At 37.8% G+C, this 22501-nt stretch overlaps 2 protein-coding genes across 2 annotated transcripts; both read left to right on the top strand.

Annotated features, from left to right (window-relative positions):
- The first annotated feature begins 3398 nt into the window (after window positions 1–3398).
- Window positions 3399–12322, top strand: LOC132555386 (uncharacterized). Its single transcript, XM_060219734.1, has 2 exons — window positions 3399–3659; window positions 10803–12322. Exons 1-2 carry the CDS (start codon window positions 3594–3596, stop codon window positions 11457–11459), a joined length of 723 nt encoding a protein of 240 aa, XP_060075717.1. The 5' UTR covers window positions 3399–3593; the 3' UTR covers window positions 11460–12322.
- A 6450-nt stretch (window positions 12323–18772) lies between these two features.
- Window positions 18773–22399, top strand: LOC132555381 (proton-coupled folate transporter-like). The gene is made up of 4 exons (XM_060219729.1): window positions 18773–19958; window positions 20611–20694; window positions 21213–21369; window positions 22213–22399. The coding sequence occupies exons 1-4, from the start codon at window positions 18773–18775 to the stop codon at window positions 22397–22399; spliced, it is 1614 nt and encodes a 537-aa protein (XP_060075712.1).
- The last annotated feature ends 102 nt before the right edge of the window (window positions 22400–22501 follow it).

The following is a 22501-nucleotide window of genomic DNA, read 5'->3' as shown; positions in this document are numbered from 1 at the left end:
CCGAATGTGCGCACCTACTTTTTCTTTAACGTCTACTAATTTTACTATAAGCTATCCCGATTTCCATGCATGCTGATGTCTATAAGTAGTATATATTTAACTACATAGCTTTATTTTTAAAATGGACACCCCATACATCCCTCTGGAACGTTATTTGTATGGTAACCAGCCGTTTGAAAGGTAGTTTTTCGATATGAAATGTCCTAATTTTTGTTATGGTGTTGTACATATATTTGCTAAAACAAAAGGAACGATAATTATTCCAATTAAGTGAAGTAATTTCAAGGTATCTTATGAACTTGTTTTTTTTTACTGAACATTCTGCTGATGGTGGTAGAAGTCGGTCAATAGGTCCCTTCGTATACTTACACTTATATTATCATATCATGATCATGGCTAGATAGTGATAGAGTACCCTGTTTCCCAGTACTGGCTACATCCAGAGGAGGGTACCTTGTTTGTCAGTACCGGCTACACCCAGAAAGGGTACCTTGTTTCCCAGTACTGGCTACACTCAGAAGGCGTATCTTGTTTCCCAGTACTGGCTTCACCCAGAAGGGGTACCTTGTTTCCCAGTACTGGCTACACCCAGAAGGAGTACCTTGTTTCCCAGTACTGGCTACACCCAGAGAAGGATACCTTGTTTCTCAGTACAGGATATACCCAGAGAAGGACACCTTGTTTCCCAGTACTGGCTACATCCAGAGGGAGTACCTTGTTTCCCAGTACTGGCTACATCCAGAAGGGGTGCCTTGTTTCCCAGTACTGGCTACATCCAGAGGGAGTACCTTGTTTCTCAGTACTGGCTACATCCAGAAGGGGTGCCTTGTTTCCCAGTACTGGCTACACCCAGAAGGAGAACCTTGTTTCCCAGTACAGGATATACCCAGAGAAGGACACCTTGTTTCCCAGTACTGGCTTCACCCAGAAGGGGTACCTTATTTCTCAGTAATGGCTACATCCAGAAGGGGTACCTTGTTTCCCAGTACTGGCTACACCCAGAAGGAGAACCTTGTTTCCGAGTACAGGATATACCCAGAGAAGGACACCTTGTTTCCCAGTACTGGCTACACCCAGAAGGAGTACCTTGTTTCCCAGTACTGGCTACACCCAGAAGGAGTACCTTGTTTCCCAGTACAGGATATACCCAGAGAAGGACACCTTGTTTCCCAGTACTGGCTACATCCAGAGGGAGTACCTTGTTTCTCAGTACTGGCTACATCCACCGGGTGTACCTTGTTTCTCAGTATTGTCTACACCCAGCAAAGGATACCTTTTTGCCAGTAATGGCTAAACACAGAGATGGATACCTATTTTCCCAGTACTGGCTACATCCTGAGGGAGTACCTTGTTTCCCAGTACTGGCTATATCAAGAAGGGATACCTTGTTTCTCAGTACTGGTTACATCCAGAAGGGGTGCCTTGTTTCCCAGTACTGGCTACACCCAGAAGGAGTACCTTGTTTCCCCGTACAGGATATACCCAGAGAAGGACATCTTGTTTCCCAGTACTGGCTACATCCAGAAGTGGTGCCTTGTTTCCCAGTACTGGCTACACCCAGAAGGAGTACCTTGTTTCCCCGTACAGGATATACCCAGAGAAGGACATCTTGTTTCCCAGTACTGGCTACATCCAGAAGGGGTGCCTTGTTTCCCAGTACTGGCTACACCCAGAAGGAGTACCTTGTTTCTCAGTACAGGATATACCCAGAGAAGGATACCTTGTTTCCCAGTACTGACTACATCCAGAAGGGGTACCTTGTTTCCCAGTACTGGCTACACCCAGAAGGAGTACCTTGTTTCCCAGTACAGGATATACCCAGAGAAGGACACCTTGATTCCCAGTACTGGCTACATCCAGAAGGGGTGCCTTGTTTCCCAGTACTGGCTACATCCAGAAGGGGTACCTTGTTTCTCAGTACTGGCTACATCCAGAAGGGGTGCCTTGTTTCCCAGTACCGGTCACACCCAGAGAAGGATACCTTGTTTCCCAGTACTGGCTACGCCTCTGACGTAGGTTTCACTATCGTGTTTCATGACAATATCACAACTAGCCAAACAGTAACGATCTTCGTGTTTCATTAAAAACCACAACTAGTCAAACCAGATCCGATTGTTTTGTTTCGTGACAACAGTACAACTAGTATAACAGTTCTGGTCGTTGTGTATTATGACAAGAGTTCAATTTGTCAAACATTTCGGATCGTTGCATTGTGAAAACGTTCCAAATAGTCAAGCAATACTGATCGTTATGTTTCATGACAACGTTCCAATCAATCAGTCCCGATCGTTGTATACACGACATCCGTCTCTCAGATCAGGTTTCCCTGATGCCGATACCTCCACTTGTATAATTGCTGGTAGTGAAATTGATTATTAATGAAGACCAGAATGCGATACTGATTCACCTGACGCCATATTGTCCAGGATTTGTGTGTCTATGAACCACGATATAATGGTATAACCACAGTATACATCTTAGGGAATTGGATTAACTCTCTCTCGTGTACTTATAAGTGCTCTACCTCACACTCCGAATGAAAGCAATCACATTCCAATTAGTGTGCACCAGAAAGCCCCACAAGACAACAGTCAACAGTTTGATAGGGTTGTACGTGTTTTTACATACACATGGTTAGTGTTTTTCATGAATATTTATTTCATTTTGTGTTTTTTTCGTATTTCGCAAACAGGTAAATACAGTAATATTTCGGATTACTCAATCAATAGACTTATCATTAATGGCATCATAGCAACATAACATGATGCCAAGAATTTCTGTGAACTAGGAGGTTCACATGAGTTTCAAAATATGTGTATAGTTCACACACTGGAATATCAACAGTACGATTATTATACATTATAGTTTCCATTCTGTAATTGAAAACAGTTCTTTTACATCTAGAGAACTTGTCCGTAAACTTTCCAAATCAACAAGGAAATCGCGACAGAACATTGAAGGATTGCACGTCGCTCCATTTCGCGTTCCTGAACTGATTTACGAAAAGAACCATCATGCTGTATGCATCATCCATTTACCAACGACTGAAAATAATAGTAGTTTATCTCCCAAAAAGAATTGAATGGAATCAAATTATAATTGAGTATTTAAATTGATCATCGATATTTGTCGATAGTAAATAATAAACGAGTCTTGCCTTTTGAAACGTGATGACAAGAACAGATGGCAATATCAGTTAACGGTCGTATAATTGTTGTCGTTTGACATTCTACGCAAAGGCGATTAGTTAAAGTTAGCTACGAGCGAAAATGAACATGTATAATGTCAGCCACTGTTATTAGCCCTGTCAATCATTAGGGATAAAATTGCACCGTTTCATATTCCTACGCAGCAACTGGTAATGAATCGAATATATGTACAGTGTAATGTGTAATGCATTACTGATATTTTGCTACTCAAGCCCAACAGTGTAGCTTCCACGGGCGGCCCTACCTACGATCGATATTGATTCTAGTGAAACGGCTTGGCGACCGAAACAGGAGAGAGCTGCCATTTTGGTTCAAATGCATATCTGTATAATTCAGTGGATGAATTCTTCCTAGAGGTTTGAAAAACGTCGGCCATATCTTAAAATGAAGGGCGGAACTATTTCCTTGTTAATGCTGGTGATGGTCTGTACCCTTGTCCTAGGGAAAAAGGTGAGTGAAGACAACCAATATTTAGACATTTCCAAGCATTTTTTTTTTTTTTTTTTGTAAAACCTTACACGGCTTCCTTATTTAAAAAATGATCCAAAGCATGCACTATTGTTGGAACATATAAGTAGGTCAGATATAGTTACTTTTGGCTTCCCGCCATTTGTAATATCTTAATTTAACGGATGCCATTGCAGAATGTTTGTCGCGTATTGATTTCAGAAACACCGAGATAAATGGTGTCCATCACTGTTGATTAGTGTTCAGATATAACACTCTCTGTATGGGAAGGTTGCTAGAAAGTTTCTGTTGGATTTTAGTACCCGAAGTTTGCCGTTACTCATCATGTTATACGTAAAAAATGACGGATAATGACACCATCCATTATGTATATGAAAGTAAATGACATTCTAATATTTAGCAAAAATATTGAATTATGTGGTAAGTGCGTCTCACCATCTATACCCAATAGCCACATAACATCATTGGAATTTGATAGAAGGACAAACTAATTGTGTGACGCAGTTTATGACATTTTTGGTCCATGCTTACAATACTAATTACAAAGTGAACGTTATTTTTCTAAATGCCTTTAGCCACCTATTACGTCTAAGAAATATTATAAAATGTCCTTGTCAATCTTCCTGATCGCTATAAAATACGTTACTACACAATTGATAAAGAGTTGGGGTAGTGCAACACTAAATATACACATCTGTATGTATTATAAAAGGTGGTCATTTTCTAATGAAGTTACGCTTTCATACCTCTGAATGTAGGTCTTTTCAACTCTAAGGTCTCTGTAGTTTTTTATGAGATTTTTCTGACTATGAATTTGGTTGTTAAATTCTCGACAATATTGGTTATGGAAAATATACCTGGTCTACATTAAGCTTGGATTAATCTTGCATGTCATTTTAATGAGAGGGTTACTCACAGGGACAACGAAATGACATTGTCATGAGAGGGTTACTCACAGGGACAACGAAATGACATTGTCATGAGAGGGTTACTTCCAGGGACAACGAAATGACATTGTAATGAGAGGGTTACTCACAGGGACAACGAAATGACATTGTAATGAGAGGTTGACTCACAGGGACAACGAAATGACATTGTCATGAGAGGTTGACTCACAGGGACAACGAAATGACATTGTCATGAGAGGTTGACTCACAGGGACAACGAAATGATATTGTCATGAGAGGGTTACTTACAGGGACAACGAAATGACATTGTAATGAGAGGGTTACTCACAGGGACAACGAAATGACATTGTAATGAGAGGTTGACTCACAGGGACAACGAAATGACATTGTCATGAGAGGTTGACTCACAGGGACAACGAAATGACATTGTCATGAGAGGTTGACTCACAGGGACAACGAAATGACATTGTCATGAGAGGTTGACTCACAGGGACAACGAAATGACATTGTCATGAGAGGTTGACTCACAGGGACAACGAAATGACATTGTCATGAGAGGTTGACTCACAGGGACAATGAAATGACATTGTCATGAGAGGTTGACTCACAGGGACAACGAAATGACATTGTCATGAGAGGGTTACTTCCAGGGACAACGAAATGACCTTGTAATGAGAGGATAATTTCCAGGGACAATGAAATGACCTTGTCATGAGAGAGTTATTCACAGGGACATCGAAATGTCATTTCCATGAGCGGGTGACTCCCAGGGACATCGAAATGTCATTTCCATGAGCGGGTGACTCCCAGGGACATCGAAATGTCATTTTCATGAGAGGTTGACTCCCAAGAACAACGAAATGTCATTTTCATGAGAGGTTGACTCCCAGGGACATCGAAATGTCATTTTCATGAGAGAGTTGCTCTCAGGGACAAAAGATAAGATTGTCATGAGAGGTTGACTCCCAGGGATATCGAAATGTCAGTTTCCTGAGAGGTTGACTCCCACGGGCAACGAAATGTCATTTTCATAAGAGGTTGACTCCAAGGGACATCGAAATGTCATTTTCATGAGAGGTTGACTCCCAGGGACAACGAAATGTCATTTTCATGAGAGGGTTACTCACAGGGACAACGAAATGGCATTGTCACGAGAGGGTTACTGCCAGGGACAACGAAATGACATTGTCATGAGAGGGTTACTCACAGGGACATTGAAATGACATTTTCATGAGAGGGTGACTCCCAGGAACAACGAAATGACATTTTCATGAGAGGGTGACTCACAGGGACATCGAAATGTCATTGTGTTGAGAGAGTGACGCCAAGGCACAGCGGAAAACCTGATGTTATAAATTATAAATGCATACTTGATACACGTTAATTCATCATGAATTTGCTCTTAAATAGCCAATCATCCCAGGGAACTTTTGCCATGTTGTTGTAACCACAGGGAACATTGACCATGTTGTTGTAACCACAGGGAACATTGACCATGTTGTTGTAACCACACGGAACATTGACCATGTTGTTGTAACCACAGGGAACATTGGCCATGGTGTTGTAACTACAGGGAACATTGACCACATTGTTATAACCACACGGAACATTGACCACGTTGCTGGTACCACACGAAACATTGACCACGTTGTTGGTACCACACGGAACATTGACCACGTTGTTGTAACCACACGGAACATTGACCACGTTGTTGTAACCACACGGAACATTGACCATGTTGTTGGTACCACACGGAACATTGACCATGTTGTTGTAACCACACGGAACATTGACCATGTTGTTGTAACCACACGGAACATTGACCATGTTGTTGCTACCACAGAGGACATTGGCCATGTTGTTGCTACCGTAGGGAACATCTGGCTATTTGTTGTCATTATATTGAACACTGGAAATGATTTTGTAGCAAAAGGGAAGTTGAATTTGTTTTTGTTACTACAGGTAACATCAGGCTTGTTGTAACTGTAGGGGACATTGGGTGTAATATAGAGGTAACCACAGGAACATTAGGGGTTTTTTTTGTGTGTGTGTGTTTTTTTTTTTTTTTTTTTTTCTATTTTTTGTTTTTGTAACTACAAGGAACATTAAGTATGTTGTTGTCATGACGGGGAACAATCTGATTGTTGTACCGGCACGGAATATCAGACATGTTGTAATGACAGGACATTTGTTTTAACCTATGGGGACATTAACTGTGCTAACAACCTTGCTATTCATGTGATTTACGATGGGATACTGACCAGAGAGAGTGTTCGTTTAAAAGCTTTTAAATGCTTAGAAACTTCAAAGATAATCGAAATAAAATGAGGCGAGGCATTCCGTAAATAGAACGATAACGCAATGGCATGTGACCGTGTTAGCGTTTTATAGGTCTTTTTACTACAGTCATCACGTACTCGTTAGATTCAATGTGAATGTGTCATGTGCACGATAAACGTGTATGTATACTTGTCATACCATTGGGAACAGCAGTGTTGTAGTAATATATGTAGTATAAATAAAATGGATAAAGTTTTATGAGCTTATTATCGATTTTTTAATTCGTGGTTAATTTAATTATTGTTGAATCGATATTCTACAACCTCTACTTTTATATCGACATTAATAAAAAAATAATAACGCTATTCTGTTATATTAGTGTTCAGGTATAGCTAAACCGGTCTCGGTTGTATTATTGTATCATCTCTCATCTCTACAATCACAGCACACAACCACTCTCAATGGTACATCTCTCTTGTGTACGTTCACAGCACACTGCCACTCTCAATGGTACATCTCCCATCTGTACGGTCACAGCAAACAGTCACCCTCAATGGTACATCTCTCATCTGTACGGTCACAGCAAACAGTCACCCTCAATGGTACATCTCTCTTGTGTACGATCACAGCACGCAGTCACCCTCAATGGTTCATCTCTCATCTGTACGATTACAGCACATAGACATCCTCAATGGTGCATCTCTCATCTGTACGTTCACAGCACACTGCCACCCTCAATGGTACATCTCCCATCTGTACGGTCACAGCAAACAGTCACCCTCAATGGTACATCTCTCATCTGTACGATCACAGCACGCAGTCACCCTCAATGGGACATCTCTCATCTGTACGATCATAGCACGCAGTCACCCTCAATGGTTCATCTCTCATCTGTACGATCACAGCACATAGCCACCCTCAATGGTGCATCTCTCATCTGTACGATCACAGCACAATGTCACCCTCAATGGTACATCTCTCATCTGTACGATCACAGCACGTAGTCACCATCAGTAGAACATCTCTCATCTGTACGATCACAGCACACAGTCACCCTCAATGGTACATCTCTCATCTGTACGATCACAGCACACAGTCACCCTCAATGGGACATCTCTCATCTGTGCGATCACAGCACACAGTCACCCTCAATGGGACATCTCTCATCTATACGATCACAGCACGTAGTCACCCTCAGTGGTTCATCTCTCATCTGTACGATCACAGCAGATAGCCACCCTCAATGGTGCATCTCTCATCTGTACGATCACAGCACAAAGTCACCCTCAGTGGGACATCTCTCATCTGTACAATCACAGCAGAAAGTCACCCTCAATGGTGCATCTCTCATCTGTACGATCAGAGCACGATCACCTTCAGACATTTCATAACTCTGTTTCACATAAAGATCATGCGAAACAAGGTCTAGAATACAGCTGTAGTCACTTCCGACTATTAAATCCCAAAAAGATAGCCAATATTTCTTTTAATTACCACTACATAGTCAGTGTTTCCTAGGAATTACCACTACATAGAGAATGATTCCTCGTAGTTACCACTACATAGCCAGTGTTCCCTCGTAATAACCACTACATAGCCAGTGTTCCCTCGTAATAACCACTACATAGCCAGTGTTCCCTCGTAATAACCACTACATAGCCAGTGTTTCCTCGTAATAATCAGTACATAGCCAGTGTTTCCTTGTAGTTACCACTACATAGCCAGTGTTTCCTCGTAATAACCACTACATAGCCAGTGTTTCCTCGTAGTTACCACTACATAGCCAGTGTTTCCTCGTAATAATCAGTACATAGCCAGTGTTTCCTTGTAGTTACCACTACATAGCCAGTGTTTCCTCGTAATAACCACTACATAGCCAGTGTTCCCTCGTAATAACCACTACATAGCCAGTGTTCCCTCGTAATAACCACTACATAGCCAGTGTTTCCTCGTAATAATCAGTACATAGCCAGTGTTTCCTTGTAGTTACCACTACATAGCCAGTGTTTCCTTGTAGTTACCACTACTTAGCCAGTGTTTCCTCGTAATAACCACTACATAGCCAGTGTTTCCTCGTAATAACCACTACATAGCCAGTGTTTCCTCGTACTAACCACTACATAGCCAGTGTTTCCTCGTAGTTACCACTACATAGCCAGTGTTTCCTCGTAGTTACCACTACATAGCCAGTGTTCCCTCGTAATAACCACTACATAGCCAGTGTTTTCTAGTAATAACCACTACATAACCAGTGTTCCCTCGTAATAACCACTACATAGCCAGTGTTTCCTCGTAGTTACCACTACATAGCCAGTGTTTCCTCGTAATAACCACTACAGAGCCAGTGTTTCCTCGTAGTTACCACTACATAGCCAGTGTTTCATAATTATCAATAAATAGCCAATGTTCCTTGTAAATACTGCTTCATAGACAAAGGTCCTCGTAATTTCAGCTACATGGCTAGTGTCTAGAAAGCCAAATTTATATCTTTATTCATAAATTAAGGTATTAACATTTTATATATATCGAATTGTTTCAAAGATACTAATTAACAGCACTAAAGCTATCTATAAAAGATATCTCTAGAATAAATAGATAACTAAATTAGATATCTCAATGTTTTAGATATCTCATAAATCAGTTAAAGTATCTCAGAGTTTACAATATACAGTTGTATCACTTTCGGACAATAAATGTTGACCTGTTTTCGAAAAGAATGTGTCCAAGAAAAGTTTGTCATTATATGCTTCATATATCAATCTAATAGATTAACCTGGTACAATAATGTGTGGATGTGAGGGTATACAGACCAAGTACCTGTTGTTAACTCATAATACACATACGTGTGTACGCAACATCTATACCTAGCAACGCAATAAAACGATGTCTAGAAAATCAATTTACAGCAGTTGTTGGGTAGCGCTATGTGACATAGGTATCGGGAAATAATGCATGCTGACTGGAGCAATGTATCACCTTATGATAGAAATAATACTCTATGGTTTCTGTCTGATGCCTAATGCAAATAATGTTTTTCTTTGCTGCGAGAGAGAATCCTCTCGTGACGTTTGGCTCCAATATAAATTATCAACAATATGATTTCCAAGTCCGTTATTGAGCACGGAAGTCTATACCTTTCACATTAGATTAATATCAGGTTTCAGTGTACTGGTATTTGTCCTGTTCTTGTGAGAAGTATTTAGGTTATCAATAAATCAATTTTATCAGACTTGAAAGAAAAACAAATGACAAATCGATCATATTCTAACATCACAATGTTGAATCGCACGGTTTGTGGTGAAGAAGGTTGACATTTATTTGACTGCAGAAAATATCTTTTTAGATATCTTGACAATGAGAAATACTATTTCGTGTCGCAAAACTCGAAGAGAGATATGATTATACTGACTGAGATACCATCATCAATTTATGTGTTGTACCTTTTAAATACATCCTTCATAATCCATATGTTCTGTGCTGTTAGCAGTAACACGTGTGTTTATTGAGGATGTTATTGATGCGATATAATGTTATTAGAAGATATGCTACATTTCAACTGGCAAACTTGTATAGCTGGTAATATTCGAGGGGATTTCATTTCGCTGAATTCGTATATATGTCAGACATATGATACATGTAAAAATTCAAAAACCGGCAAATATTTAAATTTTGGGAACATTTTGTTATATGTCTGTATGCATGGATACAAATGTATGGACATGCTTTCATGTTATTGGCGGAGTTGCGAGAAAGTTGATCCTCGTTAACGAAACCCAAATCGGACAACAGAAAAATATTTGTTTGCGAAATATTACAAATACACTTACTGCATATCTAGAATTTAAGCGTTGATTTCATTTTACTCGCTTTTGCATTACACTTAGAGGTTATGCACGGACCTATTTTATTAACTATCTATTGTTTGATTTTTTTACAGGTTAAACATCGACAGACCCGAGAGGCGGAGGAGACTAAGATGTTGCAGATAAACCAGGATCTTGTTCGAACCAAACGAAAAACAGATGGCCCAACACTGTCTCGGATGAAACGTATACACGACCCGGAAACCGAATTAAAAAGAATGAAACGTACACGAAGGTCTCTGACGTTGGCCAAACAACCCCATAATGCCGAAAGAGCTCTCAAAAGAATGAAAAGAGTTCCAAAAGAAGCGATTCTTCATCGTGCGAAAAGAGTTCGAGCTGAGAAAACCCTCCGACGTATCAAACGTCTTCGTCGTGACCTTCGGACTGAATTGAAGCGTCATCGCCGAAATACTGACCCAGCGGCGCATCGCTTCCGAGTCCCAATCATGAAACGTGGCCACAGAATGTCGAGACCACATACAGATAAGAGAAGCCAAGCAAGACTAGACCGAATGAAGGCCGCCATTGGCAGACACATTCAGCAGCGCAAACGCAACCGTTTCATGCATCATAAAATGAAAGGCCCTCTACACAAAAAGAATGACGTCATGAGCAAAAACAATGGCCTGTCACATAAAAGGATCGCAATGAAGAAGAATAACGTGCATCACAGCGCGAACAAATCGAACAACAACGACAAAAAACATCACGTGCAGGCACATAACTGAACCCAAGGACAAAAAAGTATGAAGTTAATGACAGCAGTTTGTTATGATAGATTTATTTTGAAGCATCAATCAAAATGAGATATTTTACCACAAATCAAAGAAGAAATTTTAACTTTAATTCTTACAAGTGAAAAAAGAAAGGACTCCAGTCAAAATTATGAATTACAGGTTAAATGATTCCATTATTTCTTACTGAAGTTATGATGTTTTTAACAACTTGGTTGGCGGACAGGGTTTTGGATTAAATACAAAAATGAAAATCAAATCTGATGAAGTGACTGCCTTGAATTTTAATGTCTAAAGGAAAATGGCATGTCTGGGAAATAACTGTTTGAAATGTTGAGTTTTATCGAAGGATTCCTGGTTTGTAACACTAATGAAAGTAAAAGAGAAGAATTGCATATCGGCTTTACTGCCATTTATTTGCCTATGTTATCAGGAATTCGCTAGGTTTCCTGAGAAACTGTTATCTTGTATCGGTCTATAACGATTTGCATTGTCTTACACAAGAACGTTTTCATTTGATATGCAGTATATTTGGTTGAGGTGATGGACATTGACGAACTCCGAAGTGAAATTATATTGGCTATTGTCATTATTATGTCGGCTTTGTAATATATTCACGAAATTCCTCTGCCATCAGAACGTTATTTCAGTCATGCGTTTCGTAATGTTATCATTATGTGGTAGTTTTAATATTGTCATATTTTGTAATGTTGAAATATTTTTATATAGTGTGTTAATTCTTTATCATATTATATAGTGTAACATTTAGGAATTTCTACATTCAATCAACAATGTCTGTAACGCCTGTAAATTAAAAAAACGAATAAATATAATCATCGAATCGATTTTTTCCAGAATTTCGATTTATTTGGTGTAAAATATTGATTTACAGTAATTTTTCCAATATATCAATGTTTATAATATTTAACATTTTATGATATTTGTTTTTATTCCCTCATTCATATTTTCTCTGTATTTGAACTCGGCAACAAAAGCATAGCTTTTCACATGCAACCTTGCTCTTACTACGTCTGTAATAGTTATTGAATGTTTTGCATTTATATCAATAAATTTCATTTTCTTTAATTCCGCTGTGTCTGATTGTCTTCCAACGATGTTGATGAATACATTGATGTATTTAAGAATTTAATTTAAGGTCACCAAGTATTTTTTTTATCGTGTTTTATAAACACGCACATCTGACGTCATCTGCTGGTTTATGATCGAAGTTATATTATCTCATACGATAGCTGATGGTGACAAGAGAAGCTATGCTATTTCACACGATTGCTGCTGATTGTGACAAGGGAATCTATATCATTTCATACGATTGCTGCTGATTGTGACAAGGGAATCTATATCATTTCATACGATTGCTGCTGATTGTGACAAGGGAATCTATATCATTTCATACGATTGCTGCTGATTGTGACAAGGGAATCTATATCATTTCATACGATTGCTGCTGATTGTGACAAGGGAATCTATATTATTTCATACGATTGCTGCTGATTGTGACAAGGGAATCTATATCATTTCATACGATTGCTGCTGATTGTGACAAGGGAATCTATATCATTTCATACGATTGATTGCTGCTGATTGTGACAAGGGAATCTATATCATTTCATACGATTGCTGCTGACGGTGACAAGGGAATCTATATCATTTCATACGATTGCTGCTGACGGTGACAAGAGAAGCTTTATTATTTCATACGATTGCTGCTGATTGTGACAAGGGAATCTATATCATTTCATACGATTGCTGCTGATTGTGACAAGGGAATCTATATCATTTCATACGATTGCTGCTGATTGTGACAAGGGAATCTATATCATTTCATACGATTGCTGCTGATGCTGCTGACGGTGACAAGGGAATCTATATCATTTCATACGATTGCTGCTGACGGTGACAAGGGAATCTATATCATTTCATACGATTGCTGCTGATTGTGACAAGGGAATCTATATCATTTTATACGATTGCTGCTGATTGTGACAAGGGAATCTATATCATTTCATACGATTGCTGCTGACGGTGACAAGGGAATCTATATCATTTCATACGATTGCTGCTGATTGTGACAAGGGAATCTATATCATTTCATACGATTGCTGCTGATTGTGACAAGGGAATCTATATCATTTCATACGATTGCTGCTGATTGTGACAAGGGAATCTATATCATTTCATACGATTGCTGCTGATTTATATCATTTCATACGATTGCATATCATTTCATACGATTGCTGCTGATTGTGACAAGGGAATCTATATCATTTCATACGATTGCTGCTGACGGTGACAAGGGAATCTATATCATTTCATACGATTGCTGCTGATTGTGACAAGGGAATCTATATCATTTCATACGATTGCTGCTGATTGTGACAAGGGAATCTATATCATTTCATACGATTGCTGCTGATTGTGACAAGGGAATCTATATCATTTCATACGATTGCTGCTGATTGTGACAAGGGAATCTATATCATTTCATACGATTGCTGCTGACGGTGACAAGGGAATCTATATCATTTCATACGATTGCTGCTGACGGTGACAAGGGAATCTATATCATTTCATACGATTGCTGCTGACGGTGACAAGGGAATCTATATTGCTGCTGATCAAGGGAATTTATCATTTCATACGATTGCTGCTGACGATTGCTGCTGATTGTGACAAGGGAATCTATATCATTTCATACGATTGCTGCTGACGGTGACAAGGGAATCTATATCATTTCATACGATTGCTGCTGATTGTGACAAGGGAATCTATATCATTTCATACGATTGCTGCTGACGGTGACAAGGGAATCTATATCATTTCATACGATTGCTGCTGATTGTGACAAGGGAATCTATATCATTTCATACGATTGCTGCTGATTGTGACAAGGGAATCTATATCATTTCATACGATTGCTGCTGACGGTGACAAGGGAATCTATATCATTTCATACGATTGCTGCTGACGGTGACAAGAGAAGCTTTACTATTTCATACGATTGCTGCTGATTGTGACAAGGGAATCTATATCATTTCATACGATTGCTGCTGATTGTGACAAGGGTATCTATATCATTTCATACGATTGCTGCTGACGGTGACAAGGGAATCTATATCATTTCATACGATTGCTGCTGACGGTGACAAGGGTATCTATATCATTTCATACGATTGCTGCTGACGGTGACAAGGGAATCTATATCATTTCATACGATTGCTGCTGACGGTGACAAGGGAATCTATATCATTTCATACGATTGCTGCTGACGGTGACAAGGGAATCTATATCATTTCATACGATTGCTGCTGATTGTGACAAGGGAATCTATATCATTTCATACGATTGCTGCTGATTGTGACTTTATTATTTCATACGATTGCTGCTGACGGTGACAAGGGAATCTATATCATTTCATACGATTGCTGCTGACGGTGACAAGGGAATCTATATCATTTCATACGATTGCTGCTGACGGTGACAAGGGAATCTATATCATTTCATACGATTGCTGCTGACGGTGACAAGGGAATCTATATCATTTCATACGATTGCTGCTGACGGTGACAAGGGAATCTCATTTCATACGATTGCTGCTGACGGTGACAAGAGAAGCTATTTCATACGATTGCTGCTGATTGTGACAAGGGAATCTATATCATTTCATACGATTGCTGCTGATTGTGACAAGGGAATCTATATCATTTCATACGATTGCTGCTGATTGTGACAAGGGAATCTATATCATTTCATACGATTGCTGCTGATTGTGACAAGGGAATCTATATCATTTCATACGATTGCTGCTGACGGTGACAAGGGAATCTATATCATTTCATACGATTGCTGCTGACGGTGACAAGGGAATCTATATCATTTCATACGATTGCTGCTGATTGTGACAAGGGAATCTATATCATTTCATACGATTGCTGCTGATTGTGACAAGGGAATCTATATCATTTCATACGATTGCTGCTGATTGTGACAAGGGAATCTATATCATTTCATACGATTGCTGCTGACGGTGACAAGGGAATCTATATCATTTCATACGATTGCTGCTGACGGTGACAAGGGATGTGATTGTGACAAGGGAATATATATCATTTCATACGATTGCTGCTGACGGTGACAAGGGAATCTATATCATTTCATACGATTGCTGCTGACGGTGACAAGGGAATCTATATCATTTCATACGATTGCTGCTGATTGTGACAAGGGAATCTATATCATTTCATACGATTGCTGCTGATGACAAGGGAATCTATATCATTTCATACGATTGCTGCTGATTGTGACAAGGGAATCTATATCATTTGCTTGCTGCTGATTGTGACAAGGGAATCTATATCATTTCATACGATTGCTGCTGACGGTGACAAGGGAATCTATATCATTTCATACGATTGCTGCTGATTGTGACAAGGGAATCTATATCATTTCATACGATTGCTGCTGATTGTGACAAGGGAATCTATATCATTTCATACGATTGCTGCTGATTGTGACAAGGGAATATATATCATTTCATACGATTGCTGCTGACGGTGACAAGGGAATCTATATCATTTCATACGATTGCTGCTGATTGTGACAAGGGAATCTATATCATTTCATACGATTGCTGCTGATTGTGACAAGGGAATCTATATCATTTCATACGATTGCTGCTGATTGTGACAAGGGTATCTATATCATTTCATACGATTGCTGCTGATTGTGACAAGGGAATCTATATCATTTCATACGATTGCTGCTGATTGTGACAAGGGAATCTATATCATTTCATACGATTGCTGCTGATGTGACAAGGGAATCTATATCATTTCATACGATTGCTGCTGATTGTGACAAGGGAATCTATATCATTTCATACGATTGCTGCTGATTGTGACAAGGGAATCTATATCATTTCATACGATTGCTGCTGACGGTGACAAGGGAATCTATATCATTTCATACGATTGCTGCTGACGGTGACAAGAGAAGCTTTATTATTTCATACGATTGCTGCTGACGGTGACAAGAGAAGCTTTATTATTTCATACGATTGCTGCTGATTGTGACAAGGGAATCTATATCATTTCATACGATTGCTGCTGATTGTGACAAGGGAAGAGATTCATACAATATTTAGTTGTTGAGTTCGCCATTCACTATAAACGCATCTTTTACAGAAAAAGATATTTCCAGTCTAGAAGTCTTTGAAGGGAAAATTTTGTATTTTTTGGACGTCCGAGAAGACCTATGGTTGTTGAAGGAAGGCCAATTTTAAAGTCGCAACTAACAAAGAGTTAAAAGTCAGAAACTAAACTAACATCTACTTAAAAACACCACTTTCAGGAATAGGTTCTGCGATAGAGAGTGTGACGCCTGCCTCGTGCTGCACAAACAAAGCAATCGCTGCTGGTCGTGGAGTCGTCATTGAACAAATCTATTGTCATTCGTAACAAATGGATATCACAAAATAAAGAAATGTCTGCATAAAGACCTAGCAATGCAGCTTTTTTATCTGCTTCAATAACACATGGATAAGAAATGGAACTTAAACGAAAATATATTTCAACAAACATTTCGAAAATAAATGCTCGGCAGTGTTTTCTTACTAGCGCGGTTTAGTCACGAAAACACTTCTCATGAGTTTAAAATCTAGAATGACAAAGACAGATTTTGATACATTATGTTATATATTTGTTATTATACTTACTCTTATCTATTAAATGAGATGATATTAAAGGCTATAAAATAATTGTTATAACGGGATAGAGTCGATTGTACCGTTTATTATCAACTTCGTACTAACCACCTTTTGTTGATCTTATGATTATAAACCAGATTTGTATTTGTATGTTCGTTTTATTTTCCGTCAGATTTCATAAAGAATAGTTGACTTTTGGAATAGCCGCACCGGCATCATAATTTCTTCTGAAATATTCAAGCGGATTTCATAATGATTTTGCCATAATGCCAGATTTATATTTTTATATATCAGAGGCCTTGAACAGGAAAACTGCCGGAAAATGAATTTGAAAACTTGCTAAGAACATTTAGGATTTGCTTTCCGGAATCTCCTAAATAGGAATTAGAATTGTAAATCTATTCCAAATTGTTACACATGGTAGCTGCATAGTGTATTTTGTTTGTGTTAGATGAAATGACCGAAATAGATTGTTTACATAGCGTGGTATCAGGTATGTTTACCAACTAATATTATCTAGATCAGGCATATGCACCAGTTAGGATAAAATGTAATAGGGCATCATTAGATACTGCTAATCTCAAACATATCACATATGAATCACCGAATTAAATACGATGAACACAAGTCAAAATATGAACAGAAGAACAATTTACACGGAGACTACTGAAAAAGTACAATGATAATCAGACGAGATGTTCGGAAGGGTAGATTACATCGCATACATAGAACACAAAACAGATACAATGTTATAGACTAAAATCGAGAACGGAAGTAAAGAATTAGGTGTCTCGATAACTCCCTTCGGCCAGTGAACGCCGAAGACCATTTATAAGGGACAAAAACCATCTTAAATTAGATATGAAAGACGATGATTCAAATAGTAAAAATATTTCATTTCAGAATATTTTATTGATAAAAAAAATCAATAGGATAATGCAGCAGTCTGGAGCCTATGTAAGTCTTCTTCCAAAATGATAATATATATAATATATAAAATAACTTATTATATAAATCTCGGTAAAATGAAAATTCATTGTAAAAAAGAATTAATGAATGAATGTATAATTACAATTTAGTTTTTGTTTTGTAAAAATCAGCAGTTAAATGCGAAAAAAAATGAAATATCATTTTCAATATGGTAGAATAGGCCAAAGAGTCGTCAACAGGCCTACAATAAACCCGCCATGAAAACTTTTGGTTCCGGACTCGAGTTAATGATCGAAGACATTTTTAATAGAGACGTAGGAATTAAATGAGAAGTGCAATTTTGAAAAGGAAGTTATGAAGAAAACAAAATTGAGTGGGCAGGTTGGGAAGTGGACAATCCTTATCCTATGGCTTGGCATGCTACAGAAAGGTCAGGGTGTTAATATATAAATGTGTATATATATATATATATATATACTCGTTCTGATCTTTATACATAACTGCTCAGATAAGTAATTACAGGTAATCTTATATATATATATATATACTCGTTCTAATCTACTTTATCTATATACATAACTGCTCAGATAAGTAATCACAGGTAACCATGTGATGTAAAGGTCTTCTTAATTTCATAGTTGCAATATCAACAGTGATGACCATCAACGAAAACAGCTCTCTCCTTTCAGAAAAAAGAAGAATCATTCAGAGTGATCCCAAGATAGACGATGGTACTCAAACAGTCATCTCGACCAATGACGTCATTATACGTCATATGAATATTATCTTATTATCATCAGCAGTGATAATTGGTGGTGTCAGTAAAGCACAATATATCTACAAATGGGTTTCCGTCAATACGGTACTTCCTGACGTTATCCAAGGAGTCAATGTGTCTTCGCCTGGAAACATTTTGCAGCAATGTGCTACCAATTCTTCGTCTGATGCAGAGAACGAATACCAAAGACTATCAGCTCGCATGGCACTTTATTTCACATTGATGGAAAAAATAATCGCCCTTCCAGTTCTAGTACTTTTCGGAATTTATTCAGATTTTATCGGTCGTAAACCTTTAATGGCCCTTGGAGCTCTCGCGGAATGTGCCAAATACGGAATGATGTCATTTTTCATTTACAAAGACTTTCATATCAACTATCTATTTGTCTGTTATGCTGTTAGTGGTTTAGGAGGAACTTACTATTCATTCCATCTTGCCAACTTTGCTTCCGTTGCAGATACAACAGCGCGAGGTAAACAAAGATCTTTCAATATTGCATTAATTGATGCTGTCATCGGTATAAGTGGTCTGGCGGCACAGATCGCAGCTGGTTACCTGATAAAAATAACAGGGTTTGTTTATATCAACGTGATGGTAGCTGGGCTACTTGCAATGCTTTTACTATCCGTAATATGCTTATTCAAAGAAACACGCGTGAAAGGCAGTCAAGCTAACTCACCAAGATCCAAAATAACTTGGAACATTTGTGATGCAATCAAACGAATTACAGGTTTTTACACTCATAAGGAACAAAGACGAAACACGCCACTTTCTATCTTCTTGACATTTGCTTTTGCTTTTATTTTCGCATATTGTGTTGCTACTGCTAGGGGAGATATAGAGGTTTTATATAATTTAAATTTTCCATTCTGTTGGTCCTCTGTGAAGATTGGTTATTACCGGGCCGTGAAAGACTTTGTCCAAATGGTCATTGGAATTACGTTGATAAAAGTTTTGCATTCATGCACTAGTGATGAAATCATCAGCATCCTGGGATGCATCTCTGGAATCGCCTCCATGGGGGTAATGGCGTTTGCTTCAAAGGAGTGGATGTTGTATCTTGGTAAGTCTATTGTAGATAAGTAAAACTATTTATTACAATTTTGTCTGTTTATATCTTGAAAATATGTCATTTTGGAAAATAATGTTATCTGATGTTTCATTACATTTCACATACAAAGCCGACCAATCAGATAATTTATTCCAGTTCTCAGGATTCAATGTCCTAATTTGATGCTAATGAAGCGGTAGTAAGTTAAACATTTTGTTTATCTTAATTCAATAGTAAAAATGAAGAGAAAACAAACCAAAAACATGATTTGATGATTTCATTGTTAATGAAGTCGAAGTGTGATAACGATTCATTAAAATCATCTATGTATGTGTATGTTTCGTGTACTTCAGCAGAAATGGCTTCTCACTTTTGTTTGGAAGTGTTTGTTATAGTGCTCTTAGTTTTAACATTTGAATGATGCAGCATCTTTTTCGTCAGAATATAGATGCTAAGAAATCTCACTCAAGAAGGTAAGGGAACAGTAAGTTCGTTGCTTTCAGTTACTTGTTAGACACTGCTGTATAGGAGTTAGGAGGCGACAAGACAGAAAAAAGCCTCTTCATAGTGTTATATTTGCTTTTATCAGTAGCTTTGTGATAATTCGGAACAATGTGAACCTTTTATTCTTTCATGCTCATCTTTATCAAAATCTATATTTCAGCTGTAGGACTTGGTATAATGTGTTTACTTCCGTTACCACTGATAAGAGGGATTTTTTCGAAAACAGTTTTGCCTGATAAGCAAGGTAACATGCTATACTTTACTTGAATGCTCGATTCATTTGACAGGTGTCGACGATAATGCATAAGAGGATTTCTCTTCTGAAACACATGGTCTTATTTTCCTTGAACTTTATAAGAAGTCTATGTTAATATTTTTCTTTATATATTTCATCTTGATTTTTGATGTTGTGTGACCAGGTCATTTGATTTCGGAAAAAAAGATAATATCATATTTTATCATTGATGAAACAGGTACCAAGTCAAGAACTAACACTCTTCGAAGATTAACATTATCTTCGCTGACATTTAAGGAATAAAAAAAGTGTATGAATGAGAAATCATGTCATGTCCATACATTTCAGGGAAAGCTATTTCATTTGTGAAATCATAGCCTTATATATACCTCGATCCCTGAATTACACATTATCAGAATTATAAGGAATGCTTGAAAACGTAAATTTCGTATTAACTGGAAAACATCTTTTTGTATATTGTGATCATTTGTGTTTATATTATGGTGTATGGTTATTATTTTTTTCAGGTGCGTTGTTTGCAAATATCTACATTTTAGAAATATTGTGTGGTTTAGGAGGGAGTACTATTTTCAACAATATTTATGCCGAAACGCAAAACACTATGAAGGGAATGGCATTCCTTGTCATGGCGGGATTTTACTTCTTATCAGGAGTTTTGTTAATGTACGTACACACTTCTTGTACACCACTATGCAATAAATCTTTTGTAAAACAATAGCATAACAGAATAGTGTTATGACGATTTCATATGCATTGTAATAAATCCTTCATACCTTGAATTTCTTGTAGTAACCCCTCACCATTTAAGGATGTACTCGTCTGAGAAGTAAACCATCCAATATTAAACTTTTTCTTACTACTGTTTGAAAGGTTTTAACTTAGAAAATAAATTAAAAACAAAAAACCAATATATTGCTGCACTACTTTTTTCCAGTACAGGTGTCCGAATATGTATAACAGGAAATATGATCGCATATTGTTCTTAGCTGTTCATGAATAAAAGACACTACGTTTTTGACTTTCTTTACGAGATAAGGGTATGATACTTGGCTATTAAGGAAACAAAATACGGAAAATGTTTTATTTGATTTAACGGACTTTCAACAGTGTAGCAACGAAACAAAATGTTCTGAAATGACCTAAATCCTTTGTTTGATTATCTTCTAATATTGAACTTGTTTTTAATACTTTATATTTGATAAGGGAAGTTTCGAAAATACTTTTCATGGTCAAAATATATGTAGTGAATTTGTTGTATTTTTCGCTATTAACCGAATCACGCTGTCAAGTATATTGCAAAAAAGTAGTTCACAGTGAAATTTCTTCAATTTTCTTCTTTTTAAGGTTTGTAAGTACAAATATAGATACCGAAGTATATAAGATTACCCACTTATTGCGTTATAATGAAGTATATCTTACTTCCGGTCAAAACATCAGAGAAGTTTATTTATACCATGTGTGTTGGTGTTAAACCCGTCTTTAATTGATGTCGGTTTTTGGTTTTAGTATCTGCTTATGTATGACGACGGCGCAGGAGACATCTACTCTATGCATACAAGGGAATATTGAACCTTCAGTAAACCCCAGAAGTAACACGCCACGCCAAGATAACATGGATTTAAAGCGCAGCAAAGCATCTGATATTACCAGCAATATACTGGCTGATACAGAGGAACTTGACTCTAGCATGTAGTGTACTGCAATCTTCGGCAATGATAAGTTTTATACATCAATAGGAATTATATGTTGATATTGTTTTATAATAAAATGAAGTATTTATAAGCTTTAGTTTTAC

Source organism: Ylistrum balloti, unplaced genomic scaffold (assembly GCF_031769215.1).
Source record: "Ylistrum balloti isolate Yb309-2 unplaced genomic scaffold, AGI_CSIRO_Ybal_v1 Utg370482, whole genome shotgun sequence".
NCBI lineage: Eukaryota > Metazoa > Mollusca > Bivalvia > Pectinida > Pectinidae > Ylistrum > Ylistrum balloti.
The sequence above is the reverse complement of the archived record's forward strand: the minus strand, read 5'-3'. Positions and strand labels throughout refer to the sequence as shown.